General features: G+C 41.0%; 1 protein-coding gene across 1 annotated transcript in view; it reads right to left on the minus strand.

Moving 5' to 3' along the window:
• Window positions 1-17282, minus strand: part of FBN1 (fibrillin 1) — a 722489-nt gene that overhangs the window by 31287 nt on the left and 673920 nt on the right. Inside the window, exon 60 of the mRNA XM_085644212.1 lies at window positions 5029-5145. Coding sequence (XP_085500338.1) covers window positions 5029-5145 — 117 coding nt within the window. The remainder of the gene's footprint in view (window positions 1-5028; window positions 5146-17282) is intronic.

The following is a 17282-nucleotide window of genomic DNA, read 5'->3' on the forward strand; positions in this document are numbered from 1 at the left end:
ACTATGAGTGATGCTACAAAACGGCATGACTGTACAAAATGTTTGTGTTTTATTATTGCATAGAGGGGTTTTTAGGGGTCAGTAATCTGCCTTACTGAGCTTCCCTTTCCATATTCCAACCTAGCTTGTCACCCACCGGCATACCCCATTAAACAAGCATTTGCAATGCAATCAATCTCGCCTTTGGGAACTTATATGTATTTAGCTATGCAGCACATTAGCCTGTGTGCTGAAACATCTACTGTTCTTTAACATGGAGGGAAAGTAAGCTCCCAACTGCGTGGCACGCCAGTTATGGGAACACATGGAGAGAAATATTGCCTTTCAGATGGAAATGGTATAGTCCAAGCTCATTTTTTAATATAAAATGAGGGCTTTGGTGGTCATATCACTGAAAATACGAGATTTGAAAAAAATATTATTATCTACGGGTCCTTGTGGAAGACAATTTCGATGGACTGGAATCTAGAGAATGCTAAATTGATTCTGGTATTTTACTGACCTCTGCTGGTCATTTTCTATTGAGATAGTTAAATAGAGGCAGTTGCCAGAAAAATAAAAAAAGAAAGTCCCTTAGCAGAAAGCAATTCTGGGATTTTACTGTCCTCTGCTGGTCGTTTTCTATCAAGACAGTTAAATAGAGGCAGTTGAACAGAAAAAAATTCCCTAAGCGGAAGCAGACAAGTCCTAGGGCTGATCTCCAGAGCCCACAAAGTACATACACATATAAGTATATACTAAAGTATGTACTAAAGTATATACAAGCAGTCTCGAATGCGCGACCTAAAAATGGAGACAATTTAATTGTTTTGAAAGATGTACAATTTCACTTTTGCAGTCAAGTGTCATTTGTAATTGCTATGTCTGTGTTTCTACTTATAAAAACATGTGAGGTAATTCAACCAACTTAACAGCTTATCTTTTAAAAAATTATTACTGTCTTTAGGTTGTACTAGTTTTGCCAGTTAGTTATTTCCACATGATATCAATCACTCATTAATTAAAACGAAGAACAAAGCTAGCTACACTATTATTGGCCAACAACACTCTCTTGCTCTCCTAGACTCTCAAGGATCTACATAAAGACAAAGGTCTTCTCATTAATACAGACAAAAGCAAACTTATGATGTTCAGTCAAAAAGGTGTGAGAAATAATGTCATTCTGGTTAACAAGCTTGTAGCAAGTGTAAGTGTATTATTTTCTGGCAATTAGTTTGTTTTCTAGCATCTCCTGAAGCCACTTGTTGTAAGAGGTACAGAGGGCCGATTCAACAGCTTTCTTCAAAGAAGAAAATGAGGGACAACTTGTGTCTCCTGCCTCGGAGATACAAAACCAGTGCCAGAGCACTTCTCTTCATGGAGCCGATTTATGGGGGCATTCAGATCTTCCCCATTCGACATTCGGTGTAAGAGAGTTATTCAAAGGACTGCTGAGACTTCTCTCTGGCACTCCCACATTGCCTCTGTATTTGGACATGGGGATCCCCAATATTAGCTGCTGTGATAATCTCAAACCATTATATAACGGATAAACTTCTGGGGTGCACCAGAACATAGCCATCTCAGGGATGCTTTGATTTGTCATCCAAACAGCTGAGCCTTGGGATGGTGTAAAAACATAAAAAACACTGGGGCTAATTGGTCTTGAAGGTCAAGCAATGGGAAAACCGATTGAAACATCCACATGTCAAATTGACTAAGATAATTTTGCTACTCAGAACTTCACGCCAATTTGAGCCTTTTTAGATATAACACTAATTTTGCTAAGGCTCTGTATCTCAAACTGATAAAGGGTATTCTGCTAATAAACAGTGTTGTTTACAATTGGGGTAATCCACCTCTGTAAACCCTCTGTTCCAATTATATACATTGCCTTGAAGATGAGATACACTTGTTATTCTTTTGTGCCGTGTGTACTGCCCAAAGGTGGAAATGGTTGTTGCCCTCATTAAGAGTGACGGGTGTTTGCAATACAAAGCCAGCATTAAAGGTACTGAAGACTGAGTACTCAAACTGAAATGGTGGTTGTCATTTCCCGGTATCTCCTCTCTGCTTGGCTTATTAGGCATGAAACTGTTTGTCATGGTCCTTGACCCTTGTTTTGAATTACTTATATGATTTTATAATGGTACCTTTTTCTCTTTCAACGGTTTATGGGTATTAATACCCAAAAGAAATAAACATTGCTGCAACTTTGAGTCTCCAATATATATTTTTTTAAAGGTGAAATGGCATGACATGATATCAAAAGGGCAAGTATTGTCATTCTTGCCATGGTTGTGGTGAAATGATGGCACTGCTTTTATAAACCTCACATTTTGCTATTATATTTTGCCATTGTTTGCTTCTCATTTTAAATATATGTTCTCAACCATTATCTTACACCTTGTATGTACCACAACAGTTTTAGTAACATGCATGTTATGAATTTATTTCATACCAGTACGGCCTTTGATAAAATTCAATGGATCCAGAGCATATGCATATTTTCAAAAATATATTTATATTTTAGTTAATATACCTCATTTGAATTATCATTAGAGATGGCTACTGGCTGTTTAAACACATTGCTGTGGATATCACCATCTCATGTCCCAGCTAGAGGCCAGTTTATGAACTGAAGGCTGTTGTACACTTCTGTGATATCTGTTCTCTTATTATATAATTTTATTTATTTATAGAATTATAGCTTTGTGCAGAATCATTGGTATTCTAAAATGGAAATTGTTCATCACTTTAAAAGTTCTTCATTATGTTAAGATTAGTTAGCTCTTTCGTTTTTCGTATGTGCTTGTGAAAATCAAATATCACTTTTAATATTTTAAGAATACACTTCTATGAACTAAATTTGTCATCATTGATCTCTAATTTAATGCTACAGGTAGATCTAATTGATTTTATAAATTCAGCAGATTTTCAATAAGGGGCCTGCTATTTGAAGTAATTTTGCTGTTGCAAAATCTGCGATTCGGAAAATCACAGGTTTTGCGAACACATAATGGTAATATTTGTTATGCTCTTAACATATTTTGCGGTAATAGGTTACTAATTCACAAAATTAGTTTAAAAACCCATAAAAATGATCTACTCAAAAAGGGTCCTATTTATTGTGTCCCTTCCAAGCATTGATTTGTTATGGGATCTATCAGTGTTGTGCAAACGTAATCCAGTTGCATAACATTGAAAAGTTGGGGTAGTGACATATTCACAAACCCCTCTGCCCCCTTTGTGAATGCAAAAAAATGTTGTTGGGGAGGTGGCAGTAGTCTAGGGGAAACAGAAGTCCTCTGTTCTTTAATTCAATTTGATCACAGACATGCTATTCTGCATACAACAGCAGCCCCCCATCACTGTGATGGCATCCAATAATAGTGAGTTGCAACTCATGAACTACCCAAAAAAATCTTTCCCATTTGCTAAAAATCTGTGCACAATTGGTGAAATCAGCCTTAACATTTTGTGGGAAAATATATAACTTAATGAGCAGTACACCAATTCACCAGTAATTTTTTGCACCCCCATTAAAAGCTGTGGTTTTATTTTATTGGAATGTGAGATTGGAAAATCAATCAATATATAGTAAAAAATCTATATAGTAATCTAGGAATAATTCTTGGATTTTTTACTACTTCATCATTTGATTGAAATTCTTCCAGTTCCATTTGAGAAAGTTTATATTTTATAATACAATTCATGTTGTGTGTTGGTCAAAATGCTATCCAGTGATGTTTTTTCAGTGACATTCTGTTTATGCACATCCATTCCATGTTTCATTTGTAAAATCTATGTATTCAATGTAATCATTCAGATCATAACCAATTTGTTGAGAGTTCAGTTCAAATTCTATCTGTAAAACCTTTTCTATAATTCCATGACACAACCATGCATTGTCAATACAAACCTGTGTTTTTTTTATGTCACAAACAAATATAATATATATTCGTTTCAAATACTATTACTATACTTGCTATTTCTATGTAATTATAATGATTTTTTCCCAAGGCATTTTTGAGCATCTATTGTCAGTTACATATTACAATTTCAATGCCATTCCTCTGTAAGGCAGTGTGCCATGACTAATGGGCGTTATTGATCTGACAGTATCTCCGAGATAAAGCAGTATGAAGCATATTTACTTGTCTGGAGAAAAGATTTATTTGTCTCCAACAGTTGGACACAAGGTGAAGCGCATCAGTTACCATTATATTCTAAATTGAGAAGAATTACATTGTTGTTAAAGGGCTTTTTTATTAGATTTCAGATTGATAAAATGCACTGAAATTGAACAACTGATGAAAATGTATGAGATGAACATAACACACAGGTTTGTATTGACAATGTATGATAGTATCAAGGAATAATTGCATTGGCTAAAAATGAATTAATACAAATAGGAATTGAAATAATTGTTAAACAAACTGATTATGAGACAAACAATTTGTTGGTGGGTGCAAATGATATAAACAATTGTGTTGGATTCAAAGTTTCCTACTAAAATTTGAAACAAATGTTCAAGAAACAGATACAAAGATGGATAAACATAAGCAGCATTATTATGACACTGGACTGCACACATTTACCAATGGGCATCCTGGAGTGCATTGGTAATGAGACGAACAAAAATCTACAAGAATGTATTGCTAACAATAGCACAGACGTTAAATTACATATATTTACCAATCAAGATCTGGATTGTATTACAGGATGCAAAGGTTCTCCTATGGAAATTGTATATAACACAATAAAATTTTTTTACAACAACAAGGATTGTGGACAAGCCACTATATGTCGTTTTGCGAGACATTTATGTTTGGAAGCAGAGGTGCATATTCCATCATAAAAATCCTTTCAGATTCATTTTCTGGATGGGTTGCAAGCTCAGTGGAGCACCATTGGGCACAGCAATTCTTAACTAACAATGTGTATACAGTGAGCATTGTTGAGGACATAGAGTGCTCCAACAGTTCACAAATTAAAAGCTATAATATGCACTCTGCCATCCAACCATTGTGTCTTCTTGTCACTCACCTATACATGCTGTCTGATGCTGTGTAAATCCAGGCGGGCATTTGCAAGCAAAACTTCCAATAGTGTTAACACATATGAACTGGCAGTTATGTTGCTTTGTGGAACATTCATCAAGATCTGAAAAGAAAGATCATTGAGTTCATGTTCAAGTCACATGTTAGATTATATTGTACTTCTGAAATTAATAAAAAGAGAATATACAAAATTAACACTCATATTGATTTTCACAATAAATAGAGTTAATATGGATATTTTATTTTTAACTGTGCCTATTGAGCATGCAAAACGTATACCTCTAATTTAGCAGATACAAGCAATTTTTTAATTTTCAAAAATACAAATATTTAATTTTTGTTTTGTGTGTTACTAAGGGTTGTTAAGCAAGTAAACAGTACGAATAATGTACAGAGTGAAATCAAGAGATTAGGAACAAAAACAGGGTCCAAAGCAGATGTGAAAGATTTAAAATCCAAATTGCAAGGTAAAAAAATCTCGGGGTCCTCAATAGCATTTTGACATGAAGGTAAGCCTACGTGTTGGAGCACAAGGCACCATATAAAAGAGAAGGCTCTGAGAAACTGCCAAAAAAAGGATGGGAACCTGATTATTCACACACTGGAAGATTTGGAACTTTTCTTTGAAGAGTTTAAACTTACAAAGTTGTTGACCTGCAGTAAGGAGGCCTCAATGCAATCTATTGAATGAATGAATGAATGAAATTTGATTTGTATAGCGCATAGCTACCCTGAGGCCTCCTAGCGCTCCTATTAATATTGAGAATAAGTTAAAGGCCTAATAAAGGACCTGAAGACTAGCAAATCCACAAGCACAGAAGGCTTTGGGTCAGAGTTTTAGAAGGCCATTAGTTTGTTGCTGACTCGTTATTTAAGTAAATGAATTTGGTGACCCAGGCAGTCATTACAACAATATTTAAGACAGGAAAGTATGGTTTAGTGGCTAGGTTAGTGACTGATCTCACTGGGTCTTTTTATTAACTGTTTGTATTGAAGTTAAAGGCACATTATCCAGAACACAGTACATTCTGGGAATAAGGATTGGATTTCATCCCATAGAGAATTCCCTACCCCCCTCCATCAATCTCTACCCTAATTGTGCAGGCTGTGTGTCTCTGGTTCTTCCATTAGATTCCTCTCCTCGCTTCTCCTCTCCGGGGTTGTCACTATGGCTTTAGTCTGTTAGAATATTGTGTTCCATAACACCTTATAGTATGTCAAATCCATATTATGTTAGCTATTCTCCTCAGTTAGCCAAACATTTTTAGGCTGCCCCTAACTTCAAACACCACCCTTTGCCCCTCCATACATATGTTCATTCCCTCTTTCCACTTAACTCTTGTCAGATTTTGTGTCTATCCCCACAACCTAATTAAAATGATGGATTTAACCCCGATCTGTGACTAGGGGTGAATGTTTAATTTGTTTAGCATTCCGTCAATCATTTGTTTTCTGTAATTTTCAACCTAAGTGGGATGGGTATGCCAAGACGTGGGTCCTATGCTCGCTACAACACTAGATTCAAGCTAGCCCAACTGATGTGGGGTGATACCCTGAAACCGGTCCCAAGATGCTTGTTTATGGTTCAGGGAAAAGCTGGCCTGGCAGTTCAGACTGGACCGTTTCCATGGGGAGCAGGGTCTAGACTGATTTGCTGTGGAATTTCTTCATCATTCAGGATCCCCAAAAGGGACTAATCTCATTGTTGGAGGTGAATCTAACAGTGAAGATTCTGGGTCAAAGGCAAAAGAAGTAAATACGTGTTGATGCACAAGGACAAGGTGTGATTCATAGCCACAACACACTCAATCAACTAAGCAGAAGCTGATACTCAAGATGTGTGTTACAAAACACAAAAAACCTTCTTCCATACACAGGGAAGATGTTTAACAGTGATTATCCCTTTCCTACTTGTGAACACCAACCCTGAACCTCTAGCAATAGCTGTAATGTGCACCATTTATGTATTAAAATTAATTTTAAAATTAATGGTCTGTTATCTAAAGAATAGAACGTTCATATAGGCACTAATTACAGATGTCCCTTATCCTCCTTTTGTTAAAATTGCTCTTGAACCTTTTGCAGTAGCCATATGTAGCAATAATAATTTTTTGGGTGTTAAATTAGGCCAAACATTGGCAAACAAAAGCCCAAAACTTTTAGATGGTGTGCTTATTCTGTTCTCATCTCATCCAATATGTACACCAGCCTTGCTGTATAATCATTACAGAACAGGTAGGAAGCAAGACAGAGGGAGGAAGACTTACTTATTCAATTCTGAAGAGACTGCAAACCATACAGAATTCAGCATCCAGACTCATCCTCGACCTCCCGTAGAGAACCCACATCACCTCCCACCTCAAAAAGCTCCTCTGGCTCCCCATTCAGAAAAGATTTCAATTCAAGATGCTGATCTACACCTACAGAGCCCTACACAGCCAAGGAACAGCATATATCAACCACCCCTGAACTTCCACCAACCCTCCAAACACCTGCGCTCTATCTCCCTCTCCCTCACACACACTCCCTGCATCCACCAAACAGTGGGTGACGCTCCTTCTCCTACCTCACTGCGAAGTCATGGAATGACCTCCCCTTCACCTTTGGACCTCATCCACCTGTCTGTTCAACTAACCATCCTAAAGCAGCAGGTTCTCAGCGCCTGGCTACCCTCACAGATGATTAGCCATGCTTTATAAGTCCTGTTTGATTGATTGACTTATTCACTGATTTTAATCACCAGAAGTCCAAATCGTGCTAATATCCAGAACTGATTAATTCAAGTCTACAAAGTACACCTCCATTAATAGTTGAATATTAGTGTGTGGTACTTGGTGGGGCCACTACAGAAGATGATACTCCCTAGAATGGTATATGCTTTTAACATTATTTGTGCGAAGTACACAATTACCGTTTGCATGAAAATGCAATTTATGGTGACTTTGTTTATCTGACCACCACATATGTAAACAGATATTAGACTGGATACATTGAAACTCCCCTTTAGAAGGGGATTTGGCAATCTAAAGTTAAAGGAATACTGCTTCTGCTTTGGAATGAAATATGCAAATTATAGCATCCTCATATATGGGAGGATTTAACTGAGAATGGCTTTATTATTGTTCTTTACTGCCACAACTCCAGCCCAAAATCAATAGCATTTGACAGCATCTAATTTACAAGAAGGATTTACAAAAAAATGAAGATAAACCAAATTCACTATAATACTCTTAAACTAACCCACAATTTGAGGATAACATTTCATTAGGGGAAAATATTTTGACCACTCAGATTAAGCACTTTGTAATACAAAAACATAAATTAAGGACTAAATTGTTGAATGACCTACACACCATCCCTACCAAGGCCATAATAATGTATCAATCCGGTATTTAGATAATGAGTCTTAAAGATTATTTGTTTGCTGAAAGAAACGGAAGAGAAAAATTCTGTTCTACTGTTTCTTGGCAACCTTAAATTAGTAAAGATCACCAGGTAAATTTTGACTTTAAACATACATACCCACAAAATAGAGAACATACTCAAAAGCTTAAATAACTAAAGACTGAAAAGACTGCTTGTGAGCTGAATGTTTGTTAGACCAACAATGGAGCCAATAGCTAATTATTCTTAAAGCTCATTAGTTACCCTTAAAAATGCAAACAGCGCATTTATTGGATAGGGTATGTTTTGAGAGTCTTAGAGGGCCAAAAGCTGGAACTTAATTACCCGGACATCGAAAATTAACAGGACATCGAAAATCTTGCTGCATTTTGTGACCACTGAGGGCCGTGACAGGAACTATAACACCTAGAAGGCAACATGAGCCCAAGAGGAGGGCTTTAACGCCTGGAGACTGCTTTCAGAGCAACGGGCTCCCACAGGCGTGGAATGCCGAAAACTCTTGCTGCATTTAATGACTCCTGGGTGCCGCGATAGAAACCACAAACCCCAGAAGGCAACAAGAGCCCAGGAGGAGGGCTCAAATGCCTGGGGAGCGCTTTTCAGTACTCCGGGTTCCAACAGGTGTGGGACACCAAAAATCTTGCAGCATTTTGTTACTTCTGGGGGCTGTGACAGGAACCACACACCCCAGAAGGTAATAGGAGCCCAGGAGGAGGGCTCCAGAGACTGGGAAGCACTTTTCAGTGCTCCGGGTTCCCGCAGGTGCAGGAACCTGAAAATCTTGCCACATCTCGTGACGCAGGGAGGTTGCAACAGGAACCAAAATCCCCAGAAGGTAAAACGTGCACAGGAGGAGAGCTTCAACACCCGGGGAGTGCTTTTCAACATGCCGGTTCCCAAAGGTGCGGAAAACTGACTCCTGGGGGCCGCGACAGGAACCAAAACCCCTAGAAGGCAACACGAGCAGAGGTGGAGGGCTCCAACACCCGAGAAGAGCTTTTCAGTATGCCAAGAGCAGGCCTGTCTGCAGCTGTCAGAGCCCAGAGGAGGCTGGGCCCATTTTCTTGGCTTTGCAGCTCAAGGTAATGTGATCATCATGTTGTTCATTCACTAGTTATCCTCTGTGCCCGTAATGAACCAAGTCATACTTCTGTAAGTGCCTGTCAATCAGTCTGGCAGGATGGTCAAGTGTAAACTTGACCTTAATTTGGATGGGTCCACCACTAAAAAAAGATGAATACCCTTGATAGATTTATCAAAAAAGCTGTGGGTATTATTAATAAGGAAATCCTTTCTGTTTAAAGGAGGCTGTCAGGCCCTACTCGCCGCCACAGACGACATCCGCACCCTCCTGGACCAGGCCACTCTGCAGCCCTCATCCTACTCGGCCTATCAGCGGCTTCGACACAGTCTCCCACCGCACACTAGTCACCAGACTACACGATGCAGGCATAGAAGAGCCCTGGACTGGATCCGATCATTCCTCAGCGGAAGAAGCCAGAAGGATCAGACTCCCACCCTTCCTCTCCGACCCCACGAAAACCACCTGCGGAGTCCCACAGGGTTCATTACTCAGCCCCACCCTCTTCAACATCTACATGGCCCCCCTCGCAGCAATCGTCCGACAACACAGCCTCAACATCGTGTCCTACGCCGGTGACACTCAGCTCATCCTCTCCCTCACCTAAGACCCCACCACTGCCAAACTCAACTTCCAGAAAAGAATGTAAGACGTTGCAGTCTGGATGACCAACAGCTGCCTGAAACTCAACGCCGAGAAGACAGAAGTCCTCGTCCCCTGTACCACCCCTTCTGCATGGGACAGCACCTGGTGGCCGACCGCCCTCGGAAGCCCACCTACTCCCTTAGACCACGCCAAGAACCTCAGCATCGTACTCGATTCATCACTCACCATGAACCGACAGGTCAACGCCGCCACCTCCAGCTGCTTCAACACCCTCTACATCCTCCGCAAGACCTTCAAGTGGATCCTCCCTGAGTCAAGGAAGACAGTCACCCATGCACTCATCACCAGCAGACTGGACTATGGAAACGCACTCTACGCCGGAATCAACAAGTCCCTACTCCACAAATTCCAGACAATACAGAACTCTGCCGCCAGACTCGTCCTCAGCATCCCCTGACACAAACACATCAGCCAACACCTACGAAGTCTCCACTGGCTCCCCGTGGAGAAAAGAGTCACTTTCAAAATCCTCACTCACGCCTACAAATGCCTACACAACAACGGACTCAAATACCTCAACGACAAACTCAACTTCCACGTACCCAAAAGAAACCTCCAATCTTCCAACCTGGCACTGGCCAAAACCCTGCACATCCACAGAAGAAGGCAGAAGATCCTTCTCACATTGCAACCAAGACCTGGAACGAGCTACCGTCAGACATCAGACGCTCCCCCCCGCCTGAACACCTTCAGGAAGACCCTCAAGGCCTGGCTCTTCAGCTAAACAGATCTGCGGACCTCTCCCCCTCCTTCAGCGCTTTGAGACTCTCACGGGTAAGTAGCGCGCTTACAATTGCCTGACTGATTGATTGAGGGGCGTTTTCACCCACTCACTGTGGGGGCTTTCTTTCTTCCCCCGCTGCCTCTGCCTCTTCGAACCATCCGGCCGATAAACCAACCTCTGAGGAGGCCCTCTTGTGCCATCCCATGCCAACTCGAGGCATTGGGGGTAAACCTCCATCTGCGGCAAATGCCCTAATGGGCAGCCCACAAAACTAGATAAGCTGCCGAATGTTAAGCGGGGGGTACTGACAAGTTTGCCACTACCCCAAGCCAACCTACTCCAACCCCATTTTCACTTCCTGCTACTATTACCTCAGTTGAAGAGGCTATTAGTTCTCTGTTTGCCCAGCTCAGGACGTATGTTGAATTACTCCTGGATTCTAAGTTGCAGGATGTCCATGGCTGCCTGCGGTTCATCGAGAAGAAACTGTATGACTTCCATGTAAAATTGACTCAGAATCCAGCAACCGTTGGTTTCCCAATTGCTGGAAGTTCCTTCTTCCAACCGAGTGTTAGTGGACTTACCATTGGTGGGGGTATGGGCAACTGGGCCAGTTTATCTGAAGGCCCAAGTGGATCTTGCCCAACATTAACACATGCTCGGTGGGCCTATGAGGTATCTGGCCCAATCCCAAGTGCCTGGGTTAATTCCGTGACAGCAGGGAGAGTGATGGTCCTGGCCCCAACTTTTACTTCCAGATATGACTTGTGGGTGACTGTGTCGTAACTCTTAGATACCCAAAAATTGTTGGTAACCTGATTAGGACTTCCCTTCAAGGCCATTGCATGCCTGGCAATATGAAGATATTGCCTCTTGGCTATTTCTATAGAGAAACGGCAAGATACCCCCAAATCTGGTAAAGACCTCACGGTATTATGCCATCGCAGCCATCACCCTATAATATCCCTGTCCAGACCGTTTTGAGACCCTGGGTGACATGGCTGACACTGATTGGCTCAGTGCTCACCAGCCATCTGAGGGGTGCCTAGACCTGAAAGCACATTATATCGCTCGTCACCCATTTGTGATTTGTGCCCGATAGTGGATATATTCCGTGGAGTTTGCCCCACACTGGTTAGCTCATTTGCCACTAACTCAGTTATGGATGTAGGTTCATCAACTAGCCAAAAACATGAAAGAGGTAAACATACTCTCCTGGAACATTGCTGGTATAGCCAGCAAAGTGAGCTGCGAGAACTGGGTCACTTTTATAAATAATGACAACATAATTTTCTTCCAAGAGACCTGGGCTATTGAAGATTTTAGCTTGGATGGTTTTGTCTTTTATTTGGTCCCTGTACTCAAATCTCACTTTGGTAGGGCTAGGATGGGACTTGCAGCACTGTTTAGAGTAACCTTGGCATGCAAAATGTGTATGGGTTACACTGATAGCACTTTATTCCAAGCTTTTTATCCTCCTGGCCAAGTGCTTTGATTATTGTTTTTATTCATTTTTATAATAGGAACACTGGATCAGATTCTAGCCCCAACATTAAATTGCTCTCTGACTTTATTTTGGACCTGTATAGCACATTCCCCTTGATGCACAAAGAGTATCAGATCTTTTTTAGGTGGTGACGTTCAGACAGAACTGAGGACTGCCAAGGAGAATAATATCCTTACCTTGTTTGATGCCAATAACTCAGAGTGCATAGACCGGGGGAAGGACCAAAAGACCCTTGCACTTATGCGCTTTATGAACCTATTTCACCTTGTTAATGTCTGTGAATTCCAGGACCCTCTCTAACCTTTCAAAGTGACATTGATAGATTGAGACTATGGCTCAGTCCTTTTCTATATTTTGTATCCAGAGATCTAATGGGCCAGGCCTCAAGGAATTTATAGCGACCATAACCCTCTGAGTGTCATCTTATAGACTGGCAAGGGAGGTAGCGGTGTGAAGGCCATGACTTTATCCTCCTTAGTTGTTTAGATGCAGGGTCTCCAGTTGGCTTGGAGAAACAATGATTTATTTGCCATTATGTTCCATCTGTGCGTATTCCATCTTAACACTTTTATTAATTGCCTTACTCTCCCAGACAAGCATTCGTGTCTGGTCAAACAATTTTCTCTGTTGGTGCAGACATTAAGCAGTTTTGTCGTGAAGTCGATTAGACAAGGGAAACAGGAGGCCAAATGGTTTCATAAATCTTGCAGGAAGGCCTTGGCTAATCTTTATAAGGAATTGAGGGAGAAGCCCATGGATTAAGTGCAAAATTCTACAGTGCAGAGCAGCCTACAAGATGGCCCAGCAACATAGGTGCAAGGAGCTTCAACACTAATCTTGGGGAGGCTGGTGTCAGCATGCAGACTGAAAGACACCAAGGCCTTTTGGGTGGTGATTAACAATATTGAGCCTAATGGGTCTAGTAGTAACTCAGTTATCACCTCAATTAGCCTTGAGTATTGGGTAAATAATTTTAAAGCACTGTACGGCTCTGACACCCTAATCAGCCATGTGAGGAACAGGTGGCTTTACCCTTAGCTCTGGAATTCACCATTGAAAAAGTGTGGGAGGCTATTATCAAGCCCCCATTAAACAAGGCCCCAGGGCCAGACGGGGTTCCTATGGACTTGTACAAATCCCTACCAGAGATTTGGAGTCCCCTACTGTGCAACTGCTGTAATGCTTTTGTTAAAGAGGGCCTCCCAGACTCCTGGCACACGGCCATCATAGTTCTCATTTTTTTAAAAGGTAACCCCAATCACCTGGCTTTTACAGGGAGTCAGACACACTGTCGGAGGTCCAGTATGGATTCTGTGACGGTCTTGGCACGGTGGAGCAGTGTTTGAACCTGCACCTACTGATCACTAAAAATAACATTGCCAAGCAGGGCTCCACCTGCCTGGCCTGCAAGGATCTATTGTGCACCTTTGAAAGCGCAGTTAGATCAAAACTGTCGGAGATATTAATCAATATGAGGGTGTACGGAGGTTTAGTGGAAGTTCTGCGAGCCCTAAAGTATGATCTCTCAGCCTCAGTAAGGTTTGGCCCTGCTGGTAAGTGGACCAATAGTTTTAATCTCGAGAAGAGGGTGTGCTAGGCTGTGTCCTGGCCCCAATCTTAATCCTTCTGTATCCAAATGGTTTAGGCACAGCACTTTCAAATATAACCTGGGATGTTCGTCTCATCGGCAAGAAAAAGGTACCAGTGTTGTGATATGCAGATGCCATTATTTTATTTGCTAGAACTTTTAATTGGTCTTAACATAATGTTCCAGGAATCTGCCACTTGTATTGGTCACTTGGCCTTTCCACTAATCACTCTAAGAGATTTACAATGTCCTGTGGTCCTAGGAACCATAAGATGCGTAATTTATATCTGAAAGGCCATCCTGCAGTCCCTACGCAGGATTTCTCATATTAGGGCATGTTTTGACACCAGTGGGAACTGGGGATCCTACACCACTAAGGCATGCCACTGATTTGTTAGCACAGCTGGGTATATCCATAACTTAGCGTCCCAAATCGGGTAAAAAAAAAACAGTGGCCCCTATGTTGGAGGTTTAAAGGAGTCAATGCCTTCCTAACCTCACCTATGGGGTGACCATACGGAGCTACACCAATATTAAGGCCCTGAAGGGCGAAGAATACCGAGTCTTTCGGTGGCTCCTGGGTGTTTATGCATGCGCAACCTCCTTTGTTCACTAAGAGCTTGGGGTTGAGTACGTGGTGGACATCATCAAACTGGTCCCCTTTGCCCTATGGTGCGCAATCTGGACTAACCTGCATGCTTCATTCAATAGGGAGATCATTCTAGACTGCCTTGTGTGTGGCCATGGTAAGAATATCCCCTGATTAAAATGCATTAAGACGGAACTAGTGACTTTGGGCAGGTTGGAGATTTTCTCCAGATCTGCCTCCATAATCAAAACCAACGTGGCTTGGGTTAAGAAATCTTTTAAAACTATGAGGCAGTAACGAAAGGAGAAAAACGAATTATTAAAATCTACCGTCAGGGAGTACATTCCTAACTACACCAGCTGAAGAGGCGTACCTTGAAGGGGTGGATAACACCTGGGACAGACTACTCTTAACAATATTTAGGCTGGGTTTTATTAGATGGCACCTCGGTTTCCCCGTTGGTAAATTTGACTCATCTAAGGTTCTGATATGCCCTTGTAACGAATCCCCTCCCCCCCCAGAGTCCATTACATTTTACCTTTTTTTTCAATATCATTTTCCCTCACTAAAAGGTTTTCAATCCCAGTTTTAAAGGAGAGTGGAATCAGAAGAAGAGGCACTGCCCTGGTTATTTGGCGAAAGCTAAACTCTCCCTTGGTATGAGTAAATATCGGTTCCTTTCTAAAATGTGCTTTTGCTAAAAGGAAATCTATTGCGTTTAAGCTGTACTTACATCACTTTTTTATGATATATCCAGAATATTGGAATGGGTTTAAAGATGTGACTGTATTGATGTAACTTTATGTTAGAATATCTGAGGACCTATACTGATTCATTTTTTTATTCCCATGCATTGTCACTCTCCTGCAGCACTTATCACCTTTGCTTCTGCAATGTATTTGCTTAATGGGCCATACCGTGACTATTTCTTTTACCTTTTTTTATTGAAGATTTTCTGATGTACTTTTATGACTGCTTATGTAATTGAAATAAAGTATTTTGAACTGAAGTGAAAAATTATTGGCCCAGTCATTGAATGTGCGAAAGGTTGAAAAATATTTCTGGATAAATTAATTAGTGACAAGTCTAGAAATCAAACTAATAATGTTGATAATACTGTTCAATTTCTGATTTAGCATAAAAAACAACTCACAGCTATAAAACATTATGGGTAATTTGTGGTCTTAAGGCAGAAAAGATTTCTTGTCAGGAAATGGAAGTTCTCAACTCAGTTTTAAATTAATGACTAGCACCTGCAAATACCTGAAATTATCTGGGATTTAAAATATAATAATTTTAATATAATGCTTAGATTGCATACTAATGAAGTCCTTGGTCTGCACATTTGTAACCATGTTCTTGATTTACAATGTCCTATATGAGTTACAATATATGAATGCGTGAGTATGAGTGCATGGATTGTTTAGAGTATGAGTCTAAGTGTCTGTATGTTAGTTGTCAATATTTCAGGATATTCAGATATTCCATCAGAGAGGAATGTCTTCAGTCTCCCTTTCATTAGCAATACTTCAATTTCTAAACATCTATGATATGATATGTAGATGATGGTGACAGTCGCGGCTGGCATGACTCGTAGGTGGGAGGGCGGGGGTCGCGCGGTGGAGGGGTTGTGCGGCTAGGGGCGGTTTAATTTAAAATTACAATCAAAAATAAAAAGTTACCTTGCCCGGTCCCGCATCGTCTCTGCTCCTCTCCTGAACAGGAAGCAGGCAGCCGCCCTCCCCTCCCCTCCCCAAAGCCAATCACAAAACTGCAATGGCAGTCTTGTGATTAGTCAGGACGTCGACCAGCCAGGCGTCTATAGGGAGGCCATGCAACCTACATGGAGAAAAGGGAGAGTGCGCATGACTGGTTTGGTCAGCCCCAGAGGGTTGACCAAACAGTCAGCGCTCTCAGCAGTGGGCAAGCCACTCCTCCCCTGCCTGAGAACAGGACCACCAACTCACCTGCCCCCAACCAAACCCTTCTATTTTCTCGCACTGCGAGAAGCAGAAACATAAAATGGTATTTATATACAATTTTATGTTTCTGCTTCTCACACTGCGAGAAAGTAGTGGGGCAACCCACCTCCGCCCCCATGGAGGAGCTGCCCCTGGATGGTGATTATATACTGTTGTACCTGTTGTAGAGGACAGCTTATAATGTATGAGTATATTTTCCAGTCTAGTTTTGACTAACAAGGCATCACATTGGTATGTCTTATAAACTAGGAGAAAGCAAGGATGCTCATCTTAACTCTAGATAGATAGATCAGAATAACAATCAATCTGATAATAACCAAGTATGGAGACTAATATAAAAACAAACCTACAAAGACTGGATAGACTGTTCTTTTAGCTAGTTAGATATGTGGTGTTCTTACAAATGATGCAATCTACTCAACTGAACTACATGTTGTATTCAATTATCCTGCTAAGTATTTCACCATATGATATCATCCAACAGTGAACGCAGAAAGAAAGGAGATATTTTGGAATGTTTTTTGTATGGGCTAGTCCTTTTATTCAATCATTCTGGGAAAGGAAATCTGAAGGACGGAAGAGCAAATTTTATGTGTATAAAGAGGCATTCTGAAAAGATATGTAAATTATCAACACCCTGAATGACATTAAGGAACAGCAGTACAATTAATCAGATAACAGGTAGAATGGCATAGGAA

The sequence above is a fragment of the Triturus cristatus genome, chromosome 3_1 (genome assembly GCF_964204655.1).
Source record: "Triturus cristatus chromosome 3_1, aTriCri1.1, whole genome shotgun sequence".
NCBI lineage: Eukaryota > Metazoa > Chordata > Amphibia > Caudata > Salamandridae > Triturus > Triturus cristatus.